The 23037-nt window shown below is 40.9% G+C and overlaps 2 protein-coding genes across 4 annotated transcripts in view; both read left to right on the top strand.

Annotated features, from left to right (window-relative positions):
- The first annotated feature begins 2114 nt into the window (after positions 1-2114).
- On the top strand, positions 2115-13598 carry LOC102094409 (granulocyte-macrophage colony-stimulating factor receptor subunit alpha). 3 transcript variants are annotated; one of them, XM_021287642.2, is made up of 10 exons: positions 2115-2273; positions 2927-3138; positions 6571-6700; positions 6789-6964; positions 7484-7623; positions 9385-9423; positions 10309-10438; positions 10877-10973; positions 11822-11903; positions 13188-13598. In XM_021287642.2, the coding sequence occupies exons 2-10, from the start codon at positions 3054-3056 to the stop codon at positions 13260-13262; spliced, it is 954 nt and encodes a 317-aa protein (XP_021143317.2). In that variant the 5' UTR covers positions 2115-2273; positions 2927-3053; the 3' UTR covers positions 13263-13598. The 3 variants fall into 3 exon arrangements, with proteins under 3 accessions (XP_021143317.2, XP_064930747.1, XP_064930738.1); XM_065074666.1 differs by having other exon boundaries at positions 2148-2273; positions 2902-3138; XM_065074675.1 differs by lacking the exon at positions 9385-9423.
- A 142-nt stretch (positions 13599-13740) lies between these two features.
- The window catches only part of LOC102094408 (granulocyte-macrophage colony-stimulating factor receptor subunit alpha), a 37088-nt gene continuing 27791 nt past the window's right edge, over positions 13741-23037 (top strand). Inside the window, exon 1 of the mRNA XM_005502552.3 lies at positions 13741-23023. The gene's annotated coding sequence lies outside the window, so the exon portion shown is untranslated. The remainder of the gene's footprint in view (positions 23024-23037) is intronic.

Raw genomic sequence — 23037 nt, 5'->3', positions numbered from 1 at the left:
CAAGAAATTGGAGTGGTAGAGAAGCACATGGATGGTTATCTCTGTGGTGGTTGCAACCCCTCCTCTCTTCTCCTGGGTCAGTCTACTACCTGGCTACCAAGGTACTCAGGCATGATTTGGAGAAAACAAATCCCATTGTGTGAGTGCAGTTAGACAGAACAATTGTAAACCTTCCCTGTATTCTTGTAGCTCTGCCAAGAACAATCCTTCATTGTGTAAGTGAAGTGAAGTTGGGAAAACTGAGGCACAAATGCAATGAGTCAAGACATGAAGACACAGCCTCCATACTCTTGGAACTACTACCATATGGGAAAAGGTACCCTTTCTTCCTGGACAGTTTGGTACACCTGCTACCTGGAACTCAGCCTAACTGAAACAGTACCAGAACTACACAATTTAGAGAGTTCTGGTTGCTGCCAGAATATTACCTTATCCTAAGAGTGGTTACAGGGGAAAACACTGTCTAAAGCAACCACCTCGTTACCCTACAAATTGCTATCCTAAATTGTGGCCCTTTGAGCTCTCCTGGATCGCAGCAGCTGTGAGTCAGTATGTCCCTCCAAGGTGGGACGCCCCTCAGAGACACCTTGTGATGAACCAATGAATATGCACAAAGCTATAAGTTAGTATGTGTGAATATATTCAAATATCCGTGGATTAGTACGCTTAAGTATGTGTGTATTTATAGACATGTACTTCAGCTTTTACTGACAGACTTCTGTCTGTGTGTCTATATGTAAGTGATTTAACTTTCTCTTTTGTAAATACAGCATGACCCTTGACATCATCAAATCTATAATCAAGTCGCTGGTTTAGTTGTAACAAATCCCATTGAATTGTTTTAAATCGTTTTCTTAATCAGCTGTTGATTAAGCATTATTAGAAATCATATATTAAATTTGTGATCTGCATTAATAAACCCTAAATTGTTGCAAAAACAAAGCAATGTTAACATTCCATTTTGTGACTCCAGCAGAATGGATCTGCCTGTTTTTAAGAGAAAAATGTTGACATACTTTGCTGTTTGAAAAATGTCCTATTTTCTAGTGGTTTCAATTCCAATATGTGAAGAAATAAAATTACTTTACATGGATTATTAATCTCCATATTAAGTAAATTACATTGTTTTGTGTGAAGCAAGCCTTTCAGGGTATAAGGGAGCTTTTGATGTTTTTTACCGTTTATAATAACCCTCTCCATTGGGAAACGCAAAACTGTGACCTGAGAAGGGAACAAATGCTCAGCAGCAGCCCACAGAGTGGCTTTTTGTAGTCAAATGCTTACTACTTGCAAATTTTTGTCTGCTTTTGCAGTGGTTTGTGGTTTGGTTTTTGTGACACTGGGAGAAACGGACTGAGAACAAACCCAGATCACAACTTTAGGTAGCTTATTTGTGAACTTCATATCCAAGGTTTGAAATCCTCTTTTTCCAGAGGCTTAAGGAATTTTTACAAATCCCGTTGTCATCTCCCTGAATGCATCCCCACCTGTTCTCCCAGGGCTTCCCCACCCTGCCCATGACCCAGGATTCCATGTCAGCCCCCTGGGGCTCCCCACACCCTGCCCAGGGCCCAGGACCCCATGACAGCCCTCAGGACTGTCAGCCTCTGCCCCAGTGATGCTGCAGCAGAGCTGGTCTCTAGCTCCCCACAGCCCTGCCCTGCCCAGCCATGGACCCCTCTGAGCTTGGCCCATGTCCAACATCCTAGCCTCAGCTTATCCCCAGGGAGGTGCCCAATGCTGGGGCCTGGGGCTGCCCCAGTGCCCCCCAGTGCCCTGATCCTGGCTGGGGCTGGGATGGACCCTGGCTGCTGGGCCCTGCCCTGGGTCCCCATGGGAAGGGCCTATTGCTCCAACCCCCACAGCCCACAAGCGTGGTTTGTATTGAGACATGCTTTGTACTATGCATCATTATTTAGAGCTGGAGAGAAATACCTGTAAAACAAAGGATTTGTATGCATTTGTTGAATTCCCAAGCACCAGTGGACTCTGTACAACAGAAAGGAAAATGTAACCAGCCAACTGCTTGCTCATGTTATATGAAATCACAAGTTATGAAATTACATGAATTTGGTAAGAATGAGATGGGAAGTGATGAACATCATATCTTGCAACACTTCCGATGACACAACTGTTCCCCAAAACACAAGCAGCAAGGGAGACAGCCCTATTTATAGCTATGCAACCATTTAAAATACGAGTCTTTCCACCTTCTCTGAGCCTGAGGATTGTGATAGAAAGATAAACAAGATAAAGACATTTTGAAATAGAAGGTAGGTCTATCTACGTCTTTCTGACTATTTTGTTTGCTGGGGTATACAGTGAGACTCTAGGCATGTCAGGGCTGGAGAGGTGATGCCCCAGGAAAAATCTAAAAAGCTATCAGAAGAATATGTGGAGCTAAAGTTGAATGATTTTTTTTGCAAATAAGGTAACTACTGCCTGCTAAAAATTATCCTAGTCACAGTTTTGATTTTATACTGGGTCTTATACTGAATTTGTAGAAATTAGACACCACTCCTGAATCCACTTTTAAACATATACTCAAAAAACATCCTTGAAAATACATGAACTACAATGAGCTAACACCCTCACCAAACTTACTATGCTCATCATTGGGTAACTCAACCTGATGGATTTTGCTGTGACTCATTCTGGTATTTTCTGTTTGCAGCTGTTTACCCAACTGCTTGATGTCTATTCATCCTAACCTTTATATATAGCAAACAGCTAAATAAACTTTAGACCTTAAGATATCAGTCATCAAATGTATGCATTTATACAGTGCTCCGAAGATCCCCATCTTTACCAAGCATCAGACAAATTGTTTTGTTACAGAAAAAGACAATTTCTTTAACTTTATTACAGTTAATTTGAACATTTCTCTGACTGCTTAAGAAGTCTATTTGATCTTTCCTCCCACCAGAACTGCATATAGTGTAGAAGCAGGAATATGAGCAAGCCAGACTAGACAAATTCAAGACACAGTGATTCAAGCTGGCGTCTTTCACCTTGAGCAAGTTTCACCGTTCTCTGTATCCAAGGAGGAAGAGATGGTTGCTCCTCTTGCATTCATCTTCATAGCCCAGTGGATGCTGCTGATCACCCAGTTGTGTGTTGGCTGGAAATGCACAAACTGTGAGTAGAACACATCTATGGGGCAATTTTCAGGGGTGAAGTGTAACACACTTCTCATTGTGGGTACTTGTGCTTAAGTTGCCTTCTGTCTTAGATGTGCCACGTAGTAACCTCTGCACACAAAAATCTGAGAATCAGTCCTGCACCTTACTGATCCTGTTATGGGACACTTGCAGCAGAAATTTGATGCTCAGTCAGTAGAAAATGGGACTGAGTTTGATGAGCAGCACGAATTTCACTGAGGACTGGTGTTCAGTGACTGCAGGAAATTTTCCCAAGACTATAATGGTAAATTTGCTATGTAAATTTTTAATGGAGATAAATCATTACACTTTCTTCTTTTTCTTTGATATCCTTAAGTAACTGAAAACAAAGTATCCTTCGGAGGAACAAGACAGTCTGTGTTTTAGCAGTACTTTCTAGTTTTCTTTGAGACCTTTCTTGGTACTGAGGCATATCTGCCCTCTCTGGCCATTCTTGAGAAATTCTTGCATTCAGACAAATTGTGTGGAATCAGGGCCTTGATGCAACTGAAGTGTAAAATCGTGTCTTTTCGTGGTTACACAGGAACTTCGGTGAGAAGCATCTTATATTGTTTGAATTAGAATTTTTAAGCGCAACAGACAGACTGCAATTAGATACCTGGGTCCTTACTGACTTACCTAAAAACGAGTCATAAGCATTCTGGAACATTGGAGATGCAGTGATGTGCTTTCTCAGGGCTGACTGGTGTGACAGAAGCCTGTGAAGACACAATGTTTTTGAAGTGGGTCCTGGGGGCCAGACAGGTTCATACAATCATAAAAAGGATTCACTTGGAACGGAACTTTTAAAGATCATCTGGTTCAACCTCCTTGCCATGAGCAGGGACATCTTGCAACAGATCAGGCTATTAAAAGCCCTATCCAGCCTGATCTTGAATACTTCTAATGACAGGGCATCCACAATTTCTCTGGGCAACCTGTCCCAGTGTCCCACCACCCTCATTATAAAAAATTTCTTCCTTATTTCCAATATAAATCTAACCTTTTTCATTTTAAAAACATTGCCTCTTGTTCTGCCACTACAGGCCCTAGTAAAGTCTGTCCATGTTTCTTATAAGCCCCTTTTTTGTATTGAAAAGCCACAATGATGTCTCCTCAGAGCCTGCTCTTCTCCAGGCTGGACAATCCCAAGTCTCTCAGCCTTTCTTCAGAGCAGAAGTGTTCCATTCCTCTGATCATCTTGGTGGCCCTCCTCTGGACCCTCTCTGACAAATCCATGTTTTCACTGTACTGAGGACCCCAGATCTGAACACAGTACCACAGGTGGGGTCTCACAAGAATGGAGTAGAGGGGTAGAATCATCTCCCTCAACATCCTGGCCACACTTATTTTGATGTAACCCGGAATACAATTAGCTTTCTGGGCTGCAAGCACACATTGCCAGTTTATGTCCAATTTTTCATCCACCAATATCCTCAAGGCCTTCTTGGCAGGGCTGCTCTCAATCCATTCATCCTCCAGCCTATATCGATACCAGGGGTTGCCCCAACTCAGATGCAAGACATTGTACTTGTCCTTGTTGAACTTCATGAGGTTAAATTGGGCCTACTGAAGTCTGTCAAGGTCCCTCTGGATGGCACCTCTTCCCTCTAGAATATCAACTGCCCCACTCAGCTTATTGTAATCCACAAACTTGTTGAGTGTGCACTGAATCCCAATAGCTATGTCATTAATAAAGATATTAAATAGTATTTGTCACAGTATGGACCCTTGAGGTACACCACTCATTACTGTTTTCCACTTGGACATTGAGCCATTGACTACTGTAAGTCTTTGGGTTGCACCCATGCAGTCAATTCCTCATCCAACAGTCCATCTGTTAAACTCATATCTCTGTAACTTAGAGGCAAGAATGCTGTGGGTGTTCATGCCAAAGGTCTTACAGAAATCAAGGTAGATGACTTCCCTTCATCTATTGTTCTCCCTTTACCTCCTGATGTGGTCACTCCTTTGAGGAGGAGTATTAGATTGCTCAGGCACCATCTGCCCTTGATTACACCTTGTTGGCTGTCTCTAATCACCTTCCTGTCTTCTATATATTCCAACATAACTTCCTGGAGGATTTGTTGCATGGCTTTACTAGGCATGGAGGTGAAGCTGTCTAGTCAGTTGTTTCCAGGATCCTCCTTATGACACTTTTTAAAAATGGGTGTGATATTCACTTTTCTGTAGTCACCAGTACTTTGTCTGACTGTCATTACTTTTTAAATATGATGGAGAGTATCTCAGCTGCTACATCAGCCAATTGCCTCAGGACCCTAGAATATATCTTGTTGGGTCCCATGGACTTATGTATGCTCAGACCCAATCTTCTCTTATAATCTGGGAGAGATTTCATTCTCCCAGTCCCTTCCCTGAGATTCGGGGACTTAAGAGATGTGGGAAGAGTGCTTACCAGTGAACATAAAAGAAAAAAATTGTTGAGTACCTCAGCCGTCTCCATTTCAGTTGCCACTAGATCCGTCTCGTTTATTGGTGGTGGTACACTTTCTTTAATCTTTCTTTACTGATGAATGATCATATAGAAGCCCTTATTATTTTTGACATCCCTTGCCAAATTCATCTCCATATCAGATCCAAACTTCAGCTCTAATTCAGATCCAAAGTTTTGATAGCAGGCAGGAGATCTATAATAGAACTAAGACCTTGTGTAAACAGATTACTTGAGAAGTGCCATGACTTTATGAAAAGGCAACTTCTGCTTCTGATTTAGTCTGTTTTCTGGAGGGAAGCACTGAACTCTTCACCTTGCACTGGTAAAGATTCATTACCCAGAGCTTCCGGGAAACAAGTTCTCCACCCTGGGAAGCTGTCAGTACCTACCTCACTATTGTAGTTGTCCTTCTGTTACAAATCAAGCACAAGCACTCCTTTCTACAGAGAGTAGCACTGTGTAAGCCGATAGATGAAAGATAAAAAAAATAAACCACAGAGAATCTCCTCATGCTTTCCACTCATTTGAGAGGGTGCTGAAGAACATCTCTTAAATAGAAATGCTGTGGCAGGGTACTGAAAGATGACAGGTAAATATTTCAGGTTCTGGCACTGTGGCACCAGTGCCTCCTTTTTAACAGGAACAACTCAAAGCACAGGGGCACACTTTAGGCGTCAGCCACTACTAGAGCAGTGTAGTCTCCTCTGAGACTTATTCTATCAGATGCAGCTATTACCATATCTTTGGAGTATTTATCCATGACAAATTCTTCTTTGAATATGTCAGTGTATGTATCTTCCAGTGTTGCTACCTAAAGTGAAGCAAATCATTCCTAACCCCTGAAATAATCAGCTGGAGTTGCAGGTGTGTAACATACCTAAGCATGTGCCAGGATCCTCCAGTGTGGAGCAGTCACATGATTTTTCCTCACCAGAGATATTCCTGTGCTTGCAGGCATGAACAGATCAGCCGTTGAAAACTTCTCCTGTGTGATTTATAATGTTTCCCTCATGAACTGCACTTGGCAAGCAGGCAGGGATGCTCCAGGAGATACACAATATTTTCTGTACTGGCAGAACTCAAGGTAAGTAAGTCTACTCGAGTCTAGGGAAGCCTGAATTCTCATTTAACACATCACGCTGCTCAAATTTAACTAAAATAACTATACACAGAGATGACGAAGAGACGGAATGTGAGCTTTACATTAAAGATGAAAATGGCAGAAACATGGGATGTAGATTCAAAAACGTGAGGATAGAGACTCAAAAATCTTACTTCCTGGTGAATGGGTCTAGTAAAGTCTCTCGGATCCAGTTCTATGATGAGTATATTCAACTGTTTAAAATTGGTAAGTAAATAATTTCTTTCTGCTTTATTTTCATTGTTGCATGCACATCTGTGGAAATAGGCAAGACGTGAATAAGTGTCATTCTTAAATTTGTATGGCTAATTTTTTGGAAGGGGGGATAAACTACACAGTTCACAACAGCAACTAAGCAACACCTTCATGTCACAGAAGCATCATGTGAGAAGCCTTGAAGAAAAAGTGACCTTTGGATTTCCTGCATTAGGGTTAGCATCAGCTTAAGAAGACAGAACTCTGCCTTACTAATCTAGAAAAGTAAACGGAGTGGGCTTGTGTCTGTATGCTCCTAAGTCATATTCCCTGTCTTCATCCCTATTTTTTCTGATCCTGGGCACAGGACTTAAATAACTTTAAACTTTCAATTATTTTTAACAGAGTTCCTAAGAAAAATTGATACTAAATAAGTATCTTTATTCATGGAGATGTTATTTACAATTGTACTTTTATCAAAACAAAATCAAGTTATTTCAATTATTTGAATTCTTGGTTATATCTTTTCAGAAAAACTCATGTCCCCATCAAATATCACTGTCAACTGTGATGAAACTAAAAATGATTGCATAATTCAGTGGCAACGACCCCAAATAAGTCATTCTAACAAAGATAAGTGTTTTAAATATGAAATCAACATAAAGTATAAGGTAAGAGGAATTTCTTCACCGACATTTAATTTTGATACATACGTTTTTATTTACAAAACACACGGATAAAAAGAAAACCAGTCTCTCTTGTATGATGTAGCCTTCCTCATGCATAGCACCATATTTCTGTGTGGTTGTGCCTTTCAGGCACCTGTTATGCCACACTGACCCATTTTTTAATGCCTGTTTTCCTGTGTGGGATATTGCTGGAGAAACACTGGATGTCTGTGCCTGTGTGGGACTAAGAGGAGAAGCATGGCTAACCAAGATTTAAACATATTTCAGCTTTGGCTGTGACATAATAAAAAGGCACTTTCACTAACACCTGTTGGAAATGCCCTGGAGTCCTTCCGGTGGTGACTGTATCTCTGTGAAAGCACAGAGCTGGGCTGTAAATATTGGACAGAGAAATGTGCATCCACTTAACAAGTATGAGTTCATGGAGGTGAATGAAATTTTTATATATATATATATATATATATATATATGAAATGTAAATAACTTATCTAGATATCATACATAAGCAACACAGCTGTTGGTCCAAGGGTTGAAGCTTTATGATGTTAAAATAAAAGGAAAATAAATGTGTGAGAAAGCAGAAAGGCGGTGTGAATAAGCACAGGTTACTGAGGGAATTGTTTAAACTGCCGAAAGTCAAATTCAGACCTCGGCTTTGCAGGTCTTTTTGCAGCAATAAGGAAGGAGTGAGATGGCTGTGTTCTGCTGCGAGACGAGTAGATCTGAACTATTCCAACCACGGCAGAATTGCGTCAAGTGACCACAGGGTGGCAGATAGTGGCTACAAAGGAAAAACCTGCTTGTACTACAACCAGATTTGGCCATTTAGCATCTGATTTAAGGCATTCCCCAGATTTCTGCTGTTTCGAACTTTTTGGTCTGAATGGGGCTTGCTGTTTCATAGGTGAGTTTTCTTGCAAGTTCAACTAACTGCTACACAACTGTATTGCTTCTTTGAGCCCCTTGGCCACTGCAGCAAAGAAAGCCTATAGAAAACTGTTTGACATTGGAACAAAAGGCTAATGCAGATCGTATAGTCTGCCAGTCATTAGTTGTGGGTGGTCACTACATGTTGTGATAGTCTTTATGGCTATTCAGAAGAAATGAGTGAATTTTATTCTGTCTATCAAAAATGTAGTTGGAGGGCAGCCTAAATTATCCATGAATCCATGTCACTCCTAAATGTTGTCATCTGAGAGAAAAGGAACCAACATTTACATAGTATTTGCCATTAAATATAGTGGCACATTGTAAAATGTAAATACTAGATGCAAACTAAAAATTGTCTTTCACAGATTATCTTCTATTTTTCTTTTTTTAATGTTTTCTGGTGTGTTTAAGAATAAAGTTACAGTTTTCATTCAAGTCCGTTTTGCTTGTGTTTTAGTTTAATCACCAATCTGAAATAAAATATATTTCTCATCTCTGATGGTAAGGAAAACAAATACAGGGTGTTTCAAAAAGGTGGACCCAATTTCAAAGTAGTATGCACGTACAATTGAGTCCATCTTTTTGAAACACCCTGCACTTTTCCATATAAGTTACTATATAAACTTGGCTTTGTAGATTAATTATATGTTAGATAATCTATGTTAGATAAATTACTAGTTCTTCTGACCAAACTGTCAAGTACATAAACTAGAGTAATGGAGAGAAAGAGGAGAGTAGATAAAAATGACATCTTAACACGCAACAAGCGATCATAAAAATAAAGGTGTTTGCGGTTTTTTTCTCAATTTACAGGATAATCCTGAGGGAAAAACCATATATACTTCTATACAAGTAAGTGTGCTTTCTTTGTTAATCAACAATACATGTTAGTTCCATAGTCATTTATTAAAAGTAAATAGTATGCAAACACCTTTAAATCTGCGTGTGTTCCATGTCCTATGCTTTATGGGATCCTTATTTCTAAATTCCACAAATATATCAAACTACTAAAACATCGTGACATTTATATATTATTTATACTACATTCAAGGGCAGAATTTTATTACTATTCTGCAAGTATTTTGAAAGCCTTCCGTTTTACGTTACTTTACATCGTGAACCCTCTGGGATGGATGTTGTCCTCCAAGTACACTGCACCTCCTTCTAATCAGTGCAGCTTGCACATTTCATCTCTATCCTGAAAGTATACAAGAGCAAGCACATTTCAGCAAATTCTAGTAACGTTAAGTATTGCAGTTTTATATTTATTTTACAGGTTTAGCTGGAAAGTTATGCTTTTCCTGAGAAGTCATAATGCAAAAACTGAGGAAGATGAAGTGCATGCACTGTTTATTTCTTAAATCACTCAATTCTAGGAGTACCAAAATGAGACAATTCAAGATATTTTTCTATCTCTGTCAATGTGCCAAGGGAAATTATCAATAGACCGGACTATAATGTAAGAATTTACAGGATGTAGTTTAAAAGGCAAAAAGCTTCTAATCATAAAAACTTTATTGAGCAACAGGTTATTTTTTAAAGGAGATAAACAGATACATACATATTATATACATAATAAACATGCATATATTTATTTTTTGCTTTGTAAAAGCAGTCTACTTTAACAAGCAATATTCTCCTGGCCTTGTAAAAGTTTCATTGGTAAATGGAACTTGCATATTATGAACACCTAGACATGCAACAAAGAAAAACAAATTGGTTTTGCTTTGTTTTTAGGAAGGGGGAAATAGTCACACATTTCAAAGATCCAATACAAGAAAGAAGTACCTCTTGAAAATGCGAGCAGCAGGCAGTGCCTGCTTTGTGAGTCCAGCCTGGGGGGAGTGGAGCACACCTGCTGAGTTTGGTAAGAACGAAAATCCATGCCATAGGCTACTCTTCCCTAGCGATGTCCTTTCTGCATCACATATTGCTGTGCTCCTATGGACACACAGATGTGTAAAGGTTTGGCAAACATTTTGTTTCCCTCCACATTACTGAAAAGAAGAGGAAGAAAATAATTATTACATCACAACACTCTGACATAGGAAATAAATATTCAAATGTACACATTTGCAGCTGAAGTATGTACCTGCTTACTGCAGGGGATGAACAAACAGGGACAATGCTAATCCTTCCCAGAACACACTACTACTGAGATGCTAAATGAAAGAGCTGATTTTTATTCCAATAGAAATCTTTCAGACTGACATTCACCAGTTTGTCACCAGGGTAAATGTTTGATCCAGCTGCAAATGTATTCCTTTTTATTACAAATAATACTTTCTGACTATTTCACTTTCAGGAAATGAAGAAATTATTCCTTCTTCAGAAAGTATTTTACTCGTGGTAGCAGTTGCAACGCTCTTAGTGACAATTGTTGCAATTTTGTTCTGCAAAAGGTAAACAATTTATGCTTTTTTTTTTTTATTTTGTGTGTACTTCTTACAGAAATAAGGCAGAAGTATCCCTGTAGTACAGATAAAACTTTTTCACTCTCATAGCATAGAAATTAATCCAAATTAATGATCCTGAGGTAGATACTAAAATGGTGATGCTCAAAGTCCCTCCCCAGCTGTTCTGCACAACTTTATCCAGGGCCTCTCCTGTCAACATGCCAAGGAGAGCAATTATATCTAATTATTCATATTATCAGTACAGCTGCTCTGAATATTTGCAATGTTGACCCTCTATGCAATAGGTTTTCTGATTTCTTGAACTGCTCAATTTATTGCAAACGCACAGGTGGATTGTACTTACCAGTAAAGATTTTGCAATGTTCACTAGAATTGTCTCAGCAAACTGAATGTATTTGAAAGCACATAAGCTAAGCAGCTTGCTTCCTGAAATGAACTATGGAAGTGAAGCAGAAAGAAAAAGGCTATTCTGCCATATCATACACTTTGTATAGGAATATACAGTAATTCAGATAAGATACTGTGCTTCCAACTAGTTAAAATTTTTACATCCACTTTTCACTGCTTTAGTGACATAAAGGGCAGGACAATTGGGAGTTGCTTCTTTTTAAAGAAGAAATAACTACTAACGAATCTTTAACAAAAAAATTAAACCATTACTATTCAAATTCTAAGTGCTTTCCTGATATGTGTTCATTCTGTGCTAAGATGTATTTTTTTCATTTCCCTTCTATTCTGGAAGAGGAAGATAAGATCTGGTTCAAGGGTGCAATGGTTTTGACAGAGATGGTTATTTAATTTTTCTTTTCTATTCCATCTCTTTTGATCTCCAGGATTGGCTGTTGGAAAGCAGCATTTCCACAAATCCCAGAGCCAAAAAATGCATTTCATGGACTGCATGATACAAATCCAGAGGTAAGTTTTCATTCTATTTTATATTAAATGCGTGAAATACATACAAGATTACCACAGCTATTTTTCAAATGATAAGGAACTTAATGCAGGGAATAACTCTTTGCCTTATTTTGAAGAATTGCAAGAGAAAATCAGCAGGCAAGTTTGCTAAAAGAAGGCGGATGCAGTGCTCTTTCAGAACCAGGGTGTTTCTCCTGCTCCAGTCTCACAAGTACAGGGGCTGATGCTCCTATTGGCAGGTCCAGACAGCAGCAAGAATTGTGCATTTTCCCAATACAAGGCACACATGTACAAAGACATACAGAGAGGACACTAATGCAGCCAGCCAAAAAGGCCAGCAGAGGTGTCTTTCCTGGCACCACATCAGCTCCAACTGCAGTCACATAAATGGGGCTGCAGACGTCCCAGTCCTCCTGCTTCTCTCTGGCTGAGCAGGGCTGAAGTTTGCCAGTGAGATGTGCACACACCCTCACTCTCTTCATTCACAACAACCACAAATTAGCAAGTTCCTCACATCTGAACTCTGTGTCCAGACCCTGGGTCCCCCTACCAGGTCCCCAGCACCCACCTTGGGCCTCTCCAGGTGTGGGTCTCTCCACATGTAGGTCTCTCCTACTCACCCACTAGTCCAGCTTGAATTAAACTCGCTAGGAAGTTAGACACACAGTATAGAAAAGCAAGGTGACACAGAAGACAGTTGAAAATAGGATTTTGTAAAGTAATGAGACAGACTGCAGTAGTCACATACAGCATTTGATCAGACCAGCACACTCACCAACAGCTCAATTGCGCCCTTTCTTGTCCAGCAATTTCTCATGTTATTTCCAGTAGTTTCTCATGGTCTGTTCAGTTAACTAAACTCCGGGCCAACGTGTACTCATCTACTTTTACGCCTTAGCAAAGGTTTGTTTTTTGTTTTTTTTTTGTTTTTTGTTTTTTTTTGTTTGTTTGTTTGTTTGTTTGTTTGTTTTTTGTTTTTGTTTTGTTTTGGTTTTTTGTATTAATTTGTTTGATAATTTTTGTGGTAATCTGCATGGTACCTCGGATAAAAGCACACATTCTCCCTGCCCACTTCCAGGCTAGCCAAAAATAATGTGTCAGCATTACAAAGTTGATGAAATTTCACTGTTGTGTCCAGCAAAGGAAAGCGTATAAGATAAATAATAAATGAAATATTGATATAAAATATGCAACAAAAGTTGAAATACTCTTGGAATTGCACATAAGTAGAGGCTAGTCTAACCTTCTATATAAAACTAATGGAGGTTTTTATTTTACTTTCAGCTGATGGAGAGCAAAATTCTGTCAATAAAATCTGAAAATGAAGAGATTATGTTAGTTGCTGATGTACTGAAATAACCAAGAAAAACTGAAGAATTTGAAAGTGCATTTCTTAGCTTTCCCTGTGGAAAGTCTGCAATACTGTGTAGGATTTTGTCACTTTCTTCTTTTTCTTGGCAAAAATAATAGTGCAGCTGAAAGAGAATGATACTTCACGTGTAACTTTTTTTAAAATGACATCGTATTTTCTTTTAATTTTGGCTAACTTTAACTGTTTGGGTAACTTGTCCTTATTGGATATCTTCCATATTGTGAATATGATTGAAATATTTCAGTCAAGAAGTTTTAGTTACATTTTAATTAGTTTAGGGAAAAATAATGGTTTTGTCTCATATTAAAAATAATAAAAACTAATTTATTGAGACTTTTTTTTTTTCACTTCTGATGCCTGAATGTCAAGAATGGGACTATTCATACCTGAAGTTTCCTCAGATTTCTTAAAGGAAATTGAGAATGAGATTGAAAACAGGCTGACACATTGAGTGGTAGCCTGTAACCAATAGGAATCTCAAAGGACAGGAGTATGTTTAAAACCCTAACTAATCCTAGAGTTTAAATGCGTTACTTACAGTTAAGAGATCAGCCACCATTAACTTGACATCAGCCCAGAATTTACTTCTGTGGTATTCTCTTTATGTTCTTACTGCCCTTTTGCCCTTTTGCTACTTCCATTCCTCTTTAACTTCTTAGTATTTTAAAATATTGAGTGCATGACTCAGTTAATCTCTGTGTCCTTTTGTTCAAACAGAGGCCTTTACTACTCAGGTGGACATTATTTTTTCAGAGACATAGTGTTAAAACCAGGTATTGGGAAAACAGCCCTGGCTGTTGTTGAGTGCAGTGACTGGTTGTGAGGGACACTTGTCAAGGATCAATGCTGAGACTCATCGTGTTTAGTACTAACAGTAACTTAGACAATGGGACTTAGCAAGTCTGCGGATGACAGCAGACTGAGGACAGTGCCTGATGTGGTGGAGTGCAGGCGTGTTATTCAGAAGGCTCTTGACAAGCTGGAGATTGGTTGTTAGGAACCTCCTGAAGCAAATGCTAAGGCAAGTATACAGGAAAAACTAACTGCATGTATCCTAGAGAAAGATTGACAGATCTGCAGAAAAGCCTCTGACATGTTGGTGGACAACAAAGTGAAACCAAGTCAACAGTGCTTCTTTATAGTAATGAAAATTAGCTACACACTAGGCTATACTGGGAGAAGTGGACTGTGCAGTGATTATTCCCTCTGCTCAGCACTCAGGAGTCTGCACGGGCAGTTCTGTGCCCAGATTTCAGCCTCCTAGTACAAGAATGACATTGACAAACTGGTAAGTTCAGCAACAGGGCACCAAGATGACTATGGGGGCTGAAGTACACAATGGAGGTCTGAAGGAACAGGGAATTTTCAGCCTGGAGAACAGAAACTAAGGGGGCTTACCGCTGTATTCCACTGCATGTAGAGAAGAGAAAGCAGGCTTTTTTGGGAGTTGCACAGTGTGAGGATGAGAGGGAACAGTCACAAGCTGCAGAAAGACAAATTAAAACTTGGTATACAGAAAAAAATTATTTGCATGGTCTCTGGAACAGTCGTCCAGAGGGGCTGTGAAATCTCCATCCTTGGATTACTCAAAACACAACTAGACAGGAACTCAAGCAACTGGATCTGACAATGAAGCTGGCTCTGCTTTAAGTGTGAGTTTGGACTCAATGATCTTCAAGGGTAGCTTTCAACCTAAATATTTCTCTAACTCTTTAAATTAGGAAAAATGTCTCTTGTCAGAGGTGGTCAGGCTTTATAAGTCCCTAGTGTGAAAAAATGGGACACATTTGTACATTTAAAGCAACTGGGAGAGCTGGAGTTGTACTATGTGCTGGTACAGTTGCCTAGAGAACTACTGCATAACACATGCATCCTCCACCTGGGAACAGGGCCTGACTCAGAAGGATCTTTTTTCTTTTCAGTACTGAGCTGTCAGTTTGAGTCAGCATTTCTTTTTCATTTCCTTATGCATTCTCCACCTAATACATAGCCTTAGGGTTCGAACTAGGGCTTGGGGAAGCATAGGAAAGCCCAGCATTGCAAAAGATGAGAAACTCAGGTTACTTGTGTTTTGGTGATCCTTCTGAGTTAGGAAAAGGAATAATATCCTTTAGAGAAAGTTCTTTGTTTTCTGTTTCACTGACTGGAATGGCCCTTTGCATCTCACAAATCCCAAAAGGAGAACTAGTATTTGCAATCAGAAAGTGTCAGAAGCTATGTTTTCTCACAGTGTTTTTCATAGTTGGGTAAGGAATTACTGACACATCACATTTATGCTTCTGTGTAAAACTGCTTTTCTCTTTGAGACTCAAAGTCTTGAATTTCTATACTAGACATTTGAACATAGCTATTTGATTACTATACTTGTTTTATAGTGATGCTAGACATTTGATTATTAGACTAAATACTCTCAGGACTACTTTCTGGCACTGAAGTCAATTGCCATGTAAGAGCCCAGATACATTTTATTAAATCTTTGAATAAAATGGATACATGCAAACACCCTTTAGAATTTAACCCTGACCTGAGCTAATCTCTGGATTGTGTCCAGGTGTTGTTCAGGACATTGCTTGCAAATCCTGGCCAAACCAGTGCTGGGAACTGTTGTTTCTGGACATGTTCCAGTGCTGGGTAGCCTTCCAGTTATCAGTGCAGCTAGGGGTGATCCTCTACACTGTCCAACGTCTACAGCAGCTGGATACAAACAGCTCTTGGCAGACTACTGCCTTTGACATAGTTAATGATTGCTTTTAGGTCAAAGAATCACCTGGGAAGCTTTTTGCAGTGTATCAGAACAACAAGTCCAATTTCTTAATGAGGATGAGTTCATGCTGGACACACATGTAAACCACCTTTGTGTTTCTCTCAGTATGCAGCAGTAGCCAGAGTTGGAATGCTCACAGTCACTTGCTAAAAGAATGACGGAGTTGCACTAGACTGCACTGGTTTATACAACCTTTCATGATACCTACCTCCTAGGCAAAATTGCCAGAGCAAGCATAGTTTGGCTCTAATCCATCAAAAGCTAGCCATGAGCTATGAAACATTCATTGGCTCTCTGTAGGGAAGAGAAAAGTACAATACATTATTGAGACACTCAGGAGATGACATTATGGTCTTGTCAAATATATGCTAAATGAACTCCTCATTTGTTTCCTGTTTTCGCCTGGAAAAGAATAACAGAATCCAACTTATTCAGGAAAGGTGTTACACCCATACTCAAAAAAAGTCCAAAGGTTCAACCCAATGAACTTCAGGCTTATCAACCTGGAAAACTCATGCCATGAGTCCTCTTGGAACACATTTCTGGACCCATTAAGGAGAAGAAGGTCACTGGGAAACTTTCTAAGCCAGTATGGCTCTTGGACTACTACCCTTCACTGGTCTTCCATGTGGGTGGCGATGAAGTTGCAATGAGTAGTCCAAGTGTGATCAAAAGAGACTTCAGGGCCTTGGGAATGGTTGGTGAGGGAATCAGGAGTAAGAGTTATTTTCTCCTCTCTCCTTACAGTTTTGAGAAGTGATATTAGAAGAAACAGATGGACTCAGTCTATTAATACAGGGCTCTGTGGCTGGTGTCACCACCACAATCTGGGTTTTTTGATAATGTGGTGGTCTACATGGCACCTGCTTTGCCGGCATCAAAGGGAGTTCACCGTTCTCAAACAGGAAAGAGGGCTTTTGCACATGAGCCAGCAGGCCTCATTGACAGAGCTTTAAACCAGGTATGATGGGGGAGGGAGATGACATCAGGCTTTCCTATGACAATCTGTGGGATGAGACACCAAGAATAGAGGGGTGGGGTGCTAGTGAGGACCCTCAGCTGGTGGCCCTGAGACATGTTGGCCTCACTGGAGCACACTTGAAGTCTTAAGGAGATGAGCCAGGCCTCCTAAGGCCAATGCGAAAGCATCTGTGAAATACTGTGAAGGAATTAAGGGGTGTTCCTCTAAGAAGATGACATGGTCAACAGCCAAGCTGAAGTGTCTACACCAATCCACACAGCATTGGCAACAAACAGGAGGAGCTGGAAGCCACTGTGCTGCTAGAAGGCTATGACCTAGTGGTTATTCCTGAAACTTGGTGGGACAGATCCCATGACTGGAGTGTGGAAATCAATGGCTACAGGCTGTTCAGAAGGGACTAGCAATGCAGGATGGGTTGAGGGGTTGCCCTCTACATGAAGAGATGAATAGAGTGTGAAGGGCTGTCTATGAAGAATAGCCATGAGCATCTATGAAAGCTTATCAGAGACCGAGGCAACAAAGGAAATCTTATGGTTGGTGTCTACTACAGGATGTCAAATCAGGGGGAGACTATTGATGAACCCTTCTTACTCCAGCTACAGGGAGCATCATGGTCACAAGCTCATGTCCTGCTGGGGGACTTCAACCACTCTGACATCTGCTAGAAAAGCAGCATGGCGAGCTGTAGGCAATCCAGGAGACTCCTGGAATGCATTGAGGATAACTTCCTCAGCCAAGTAATAATAGACAGCCCTAGTAGGGGAGATGCAACACCAGACCTCATGGTAACAAATATAAGAGAGCTAATTGGTGACGTCAAGATTGGAGGCAGCCTGAGCTGCAGTGATCATGCACTTGTGGAGTTTGCAGTCCTGAGGGATGTGGGACAGGCAAAAAGTAAAGTCAGGATCCTGAATTGTAGGAAAGACAAATTCTAGCTCTTCACGTAGTCAATAGAACTCCTTGGGAAACTGCCCTCAGGGAACTGAGGGAACTGAGTTCTGAGAGCAGAACTGAGCTGGCAGATTTTTGAGGACACTTTCCATTGAGCAAAACAGCTCTCAGTCCTCAGGTATAAGAAGCTGGGTAAGGAGGGCAAGGGCCTGGCATGGCTGAGTTGAGAACTGCTAGTCAAACTAAAAGGCAAGAAGGAAATGCAGTGGAAGCTGGAACAGGTATCCTGAGAAGAGTATAGGGACACTGCCTGGTTATGCAGGATGGGGTCAGGAAGGAAAAGGCACAGCTGGAGCTGAACTATAACAAGAAGGGCTTCTACAGGTATGTCAACAAGAAAAGGAAGGTCAAAGAAAGTGTACCCCTCCTGAAGAGCAAGAGTGGCAAACTGGTTAGAACGGATGAGGAGAAGGCTGAGGTATTCAACAGCTTCTTTGCCTCTGTCTTCACCGGCAAGCTCTCTTCCCGCACTCCTCAAGTGAATGAACTGCGAGAAAGGGGATGGGGGGGCAAAATCCCTCCCACTGTAAGTGAGGATCAGGTTCCTGACCACTTAAGGACCTTGAACACACATGAGTCAATGAGACCTGATGAGATACATTCCAGAATCCTAAGGAAATTGGCTCATGTAGTTGCCAAGTTACTCTCCATGATATTTGAGAAGTCATGACAGTCAAGTGAAGTCCCTGGTGACTAGAAAAAGGGAAACATCACACCCATTTTTAAAAAGGATAGAAAGGAGGACCTGGGAAACTACCAACCTGCTAGCCTCACATCTGTGCCTGGGAAGATCATGGAACAGACCCTCCTAGAAGCTATGCTAAGGTACCTGGAGGACAGGAAGGTGATTTGAGACAGCCAGCATGGCTTCACCAAGGGCAAGTCCTGCCTGACCAAACTAGTGACCTTCTACAATGGAGTAACCACATCAGTGAACAAAGGAAAGGCTACAGATATCATCTATCTGGACTCCTATAAAACCTTTGACACGTTCTCCCCCAACATGCTCCTCTGTAAACTGGAGAGGTATGGATTCGATGGGTGGATTTTTCAGTGAATGAGGAACTGGCTGGATGGTCACACTCAGTGAGTAGTGGTCAATGACACAATGTCTGGATGGACACCAGTAACAAGTGATGTCCCTCAAGGGTCCATACTGGCACCAGTAGTGTTTAATATCTTCATCAATGACATACGTAGACAGTGGGATCAAGTGCACCCTCAAAGAGTTTGTGGATGACACCAAGCTGAGTGGTGCAGCTGACACGCCTGAGGGATGGGATGGCATCCAGAGGGACCTGGACAAACTTGAGAACCTCATGAGGTTCAACAAGGCCAAGTGCAAGGTCCTGCACCTAAGTTTGGGCAATCCCCAGTATCAGTACAGGCAGGGGGATGAAGGGATTGAGAGCAGCCCTGTGGATAAGGACTTGGGGGCACGAGGGGGTGAAAGATTGGACATGAGTTGTCAATGCGCACTTGCAACCCAGAAGGCCAATAATTGTATCTTGGGCTGCATGAAAAGAAGCATAGCCAGCAGGCCGAGGGAGGCGATTCTGCCCCAGTGGTCCATTCTGGTGAGACCCCACCTGGAGTACTGCATCCAGCTCTGGGGTCACCTTATTGCATCCATTCAGTACTTAGAAGGAGCCTGTAAGAAACATGGGGACAGGCTTTTTAGGAGGGTCTGTTGTGACAGGACAAGGGGTAATAGTTTCAAACTAAGAGAGAGAAGATTCATGCTAGAAATGAAGAAGAAATTGTTTACCATGAGTGTGGCAAAACACTGGAACACTCTGCCCAGAGAGGTGGTATATTGCCCCATCCCTGGAGACATTCCAGGCCAGGCTGGAGAAGACTTTGAGCAACCTGATCTAGTTGAAGATGTCACAGTTCATTGCTGGGGAGTTGGACTAGGTGACCTTCGAAGGTCTGCAGCAAGCAGAACCCTAAATTACTCCCCCATGGCACCAACCCAAATTGTTCTGTGATTATATGAACAGTCTGTATGGTTTTACCAAAGCTAAATGCCTGTGACAAGCGGTGTATCACAGGGGTCTGTCCTGGGACCTGTCCTGTTTAATGTTTTTGTCAATGAACTGGAGGAAGCGATGGAGCACACTGTCATCACATTTTCAGATGACACCAAATTGGAGTGACCAGCTGACTTGGTCAAGACAAAGGCTACCATCCAGGGGGATCCATACAGCCTGAAGTAACAGACCAAAAGGAACCTTGAAGTCATCCACTACTCACTTGAATTTACATAGTCCAGAAGAGGAAAAGGTAAACAATATATAAAATTATTTGAAAATCTTCAAAACAGTGTTTTGAAAAATCATGCTGTGTGTTTCCTAAAACTGTGCATTACAGCAACCCTTGTTAATCTCTTATGAAACAGCTTCATACAATATTTGGCAACTTCTTGAAGAATATGAACACAATTGTTCCATCTACTCCTTTCTTATGAAAAGTTGGTAACATTTATGAAGATTTTATTAGTCCAGCGTTTTTGTTAGAGCTCCTCCTAACACTGTAAATGTTAATGTTATACAGAGACATTATTATTAACAGAATTGACAGAACATACAGATTGAATTTTCTGTCTTTCATTTATGACAAGCTCTTCATGAATTGGCTAGAAATATTTACATCAAGAGTGCAGAACACCACCTGCAAGATATCCCAGCAGACCACTCTTGACCTGTGGACCAAGATCTCTGGTGCTGAAAGGAGCAGTCTTGGGAGACCTGGAGAGAACTCTGCCCAACCCTGACTACTCCTGGGGGAGTCTCAGCTGCTCATGTTACCAATACTGAACTGGAATAAACCACAGAAAAGCACATTAAACAAACCCAAAACCATTGCTAGTTTATCATAAACACCAGGTTGTAGACTGGAAGTTCACAAGTTGTTGATATGACTGTTCCCAGAAGAAGGTGGGTCCTGTTGAAAGGGAACACAAAAAATGTCTTATGTCCTGAAGGAAGCTGGTGCCCAGGAGAGTCAGAGTCCTGGGCTTGTTCAGGACCTGAGAGGAGCCACAGAGCCAGCAGGGCCATGTCTTCCCTGACCAGGGCTCATTCTACACCACCCAGCACGGGAGCACAGGCTGCCAGACCCCAAGAAGAAGGGAAGAATGGCTATGCCAGTTGGTGCACACAGAGACCTAATGAATTCATATGGACTAGAGTTTAAAGCAGAACAGTCAAAACTAATTCAATCACTGTTTAGACAGACTGGAGGTACTGGTCAGATGACACTCTAAGACTACTCTCAGGTTACCCAGAACCTGACCAAACATGCCACAAGAAGCAAATCCCCTCATCAACATTAGCTGGGCATACTGACACACACTTTGCATAAAAAGTACATATGTCATGAAAGGATGGTGCTATAGAAAAGTTAAAAAAAGTGGCAGTTGTTACTGAAAGAGCTAGTGGTATCCAAGTAGAGCATATTTGACAAACAGGCAATTCCAGACCACAATGAGCCGTGTACTAGCTGTGTTCTTTTTAGGCTACATAAAATAAGCTAATTAAATCCTTTAGTGGCTAGAAGATTTTAAACATGCCAGTCCTGCTCCCAAGGTATGGAAAGAGCTGGCAAGGACTCAGTCAATGCAAGGTACTAGGTTCTAGAGACCAAATCCTGCAGCTGGGGCACTGTCTCACATAAGCTCTGCCTTCAGTAGTACTTGCTTAACTTATCTATATTTTTTTTTTTGCATCTATAACCTCAGGGTTTTAAAATGGAAAATATTAATAACATGCCCTTCTGGTGGGAATCACTGGGTTATGGTGGGCAAGACTGAGCAGTGTGGCCTGAAAAACAAAAACATTATAAATGTGTAATGCCCATGAGGTAACTTGCTATTGATGGATCTGAGCACAAAAACTAGGGGGGGAAAAAAAAAAAAAAAAAGGCAAAAAGCAGGGTTAAGAATAAGTAGTTCTTCCTCTAACACACTGACTGCGAAGGGTCCTGCCTCTCTCCTTAGAAGCCTGGGGAATTCTTCACCTTCCTGCTATTGTGCCTATGTGGAAGGTAGGGGGTAATTAGAATGACTCTAGCTACAAATGTTTGAGAAAAGCAAGAAATAAGAAGAATCTATTACATGAAGATTACATATCTGCATGCCAGATATCATGTGCAACAAACTGGGAAGTGGCTAACACAGCATGACCCAGAACCACACCTAAAGTTGCTGCAAGTTGAAGTAAATATTGTGGCTTAGACCGTCAAATTTATATGACTGCAAAGTCTTTTGTGAATTTGGCATTACTGAATTCAGTAAAGGCTTTGGATATTTTCTTTTAATGTGAGTATTCAGACACTTTTGCACATAACCCATGATACCGTAGCCTGAGATGAACCAAACAAAACCAACCTATAATCAGGCAGTAAATACGTTCAGAAATTTGGATCTGATATTTTCCTTGCCACTTATTTGCCTACAAATATACAAGACAGAATTTTCCTGGCTATTTGCAAACAACAAAGGAGAACCTGGGCTGATGAAGGAGTCTTAAACAATGTATTACAGCCATGCAGGTCCTGTCAGAAACAAGTGGTCATGTTATAAGCACTTTAAACATGGACTAGCCACACAAAAGTGCTGTTAGTTCCAGAATGTATTATTTATGAAAATGTATTTATTTGCAGAAGGGGCATTGCCATGATCATATACATGTACAACTACTACTGAGTATGTATGTATTTTTGCATAATGATTTTGCATATTATGACTATTAATGTTTAGTTCATCCAACATGACAGGAAGGAAGAGTTAATTGCGTGATCAGTTTGTGTTAACATCTGCAAATTAGGACATTTAAGGAAGTTTGAGAGCAGTAAGGGAAACGACAAACTGAGTCATTTCTGACTTGCAGCATTTGCTACTTAGTACCAGCATGCAGTAAAAAAAGTTAACTGGCAGACCAAAATACTCACTCATGTCTGCATGACCACAGCTACAAATTCAAGCGCCCTTGCTGCTGTGATCCAAAATCAAACAAGATAAAGGAGGAGGGTTTTTTCAAGAAAAGGTATGTCTCTCTCT

This window comes from Columba livia, chromosome 1 (assembly GCF_036013475.1).
Source record: "Columba livia isolate bColLiv1 breed racing homer chromosome 1, bColLiv1.pat.W.v2, whole genome shotgun sequence".
NCBI classification, from domain to species: domain Eukaryota; kingdom Metazoa; phylum Chordata; class Aves; order Columbiformes; family Columbidae; genus Columba; species Columba livia.
Note: the sequence above shows the minus strand (reverse complement) of the source record. Positions and strands in the feature narration are given on the sequence as shown.

What these genes read in the sequence shown, in the direction of transcription:
- LOC102094409 (XM_021287642.2), top strand. Translation starts at nt 3,054, where the DNA reads ATGGTTGCTCCTCTTGCATTCATCTTCATAGCCCAGTGGATGCTGCTG. An exon ending in CTGTACTGGCAGAACTCAAG is followed by an intron (nt 6,701 to 6,788) that starts GTAAGTAAGTCT and finishes AACTATACACAG; the next exon opens with AGATGACGAAGAGACGGAAT. An exon ending in TATTCAACTGTTTAAAATTG is followed by an intron (nt 6,965 to 7,483) that starts GTAAGTAAATAA and finishes ATATCTTTTCAG; the next exon opens with AAAAACTCATGTCCCCATCA.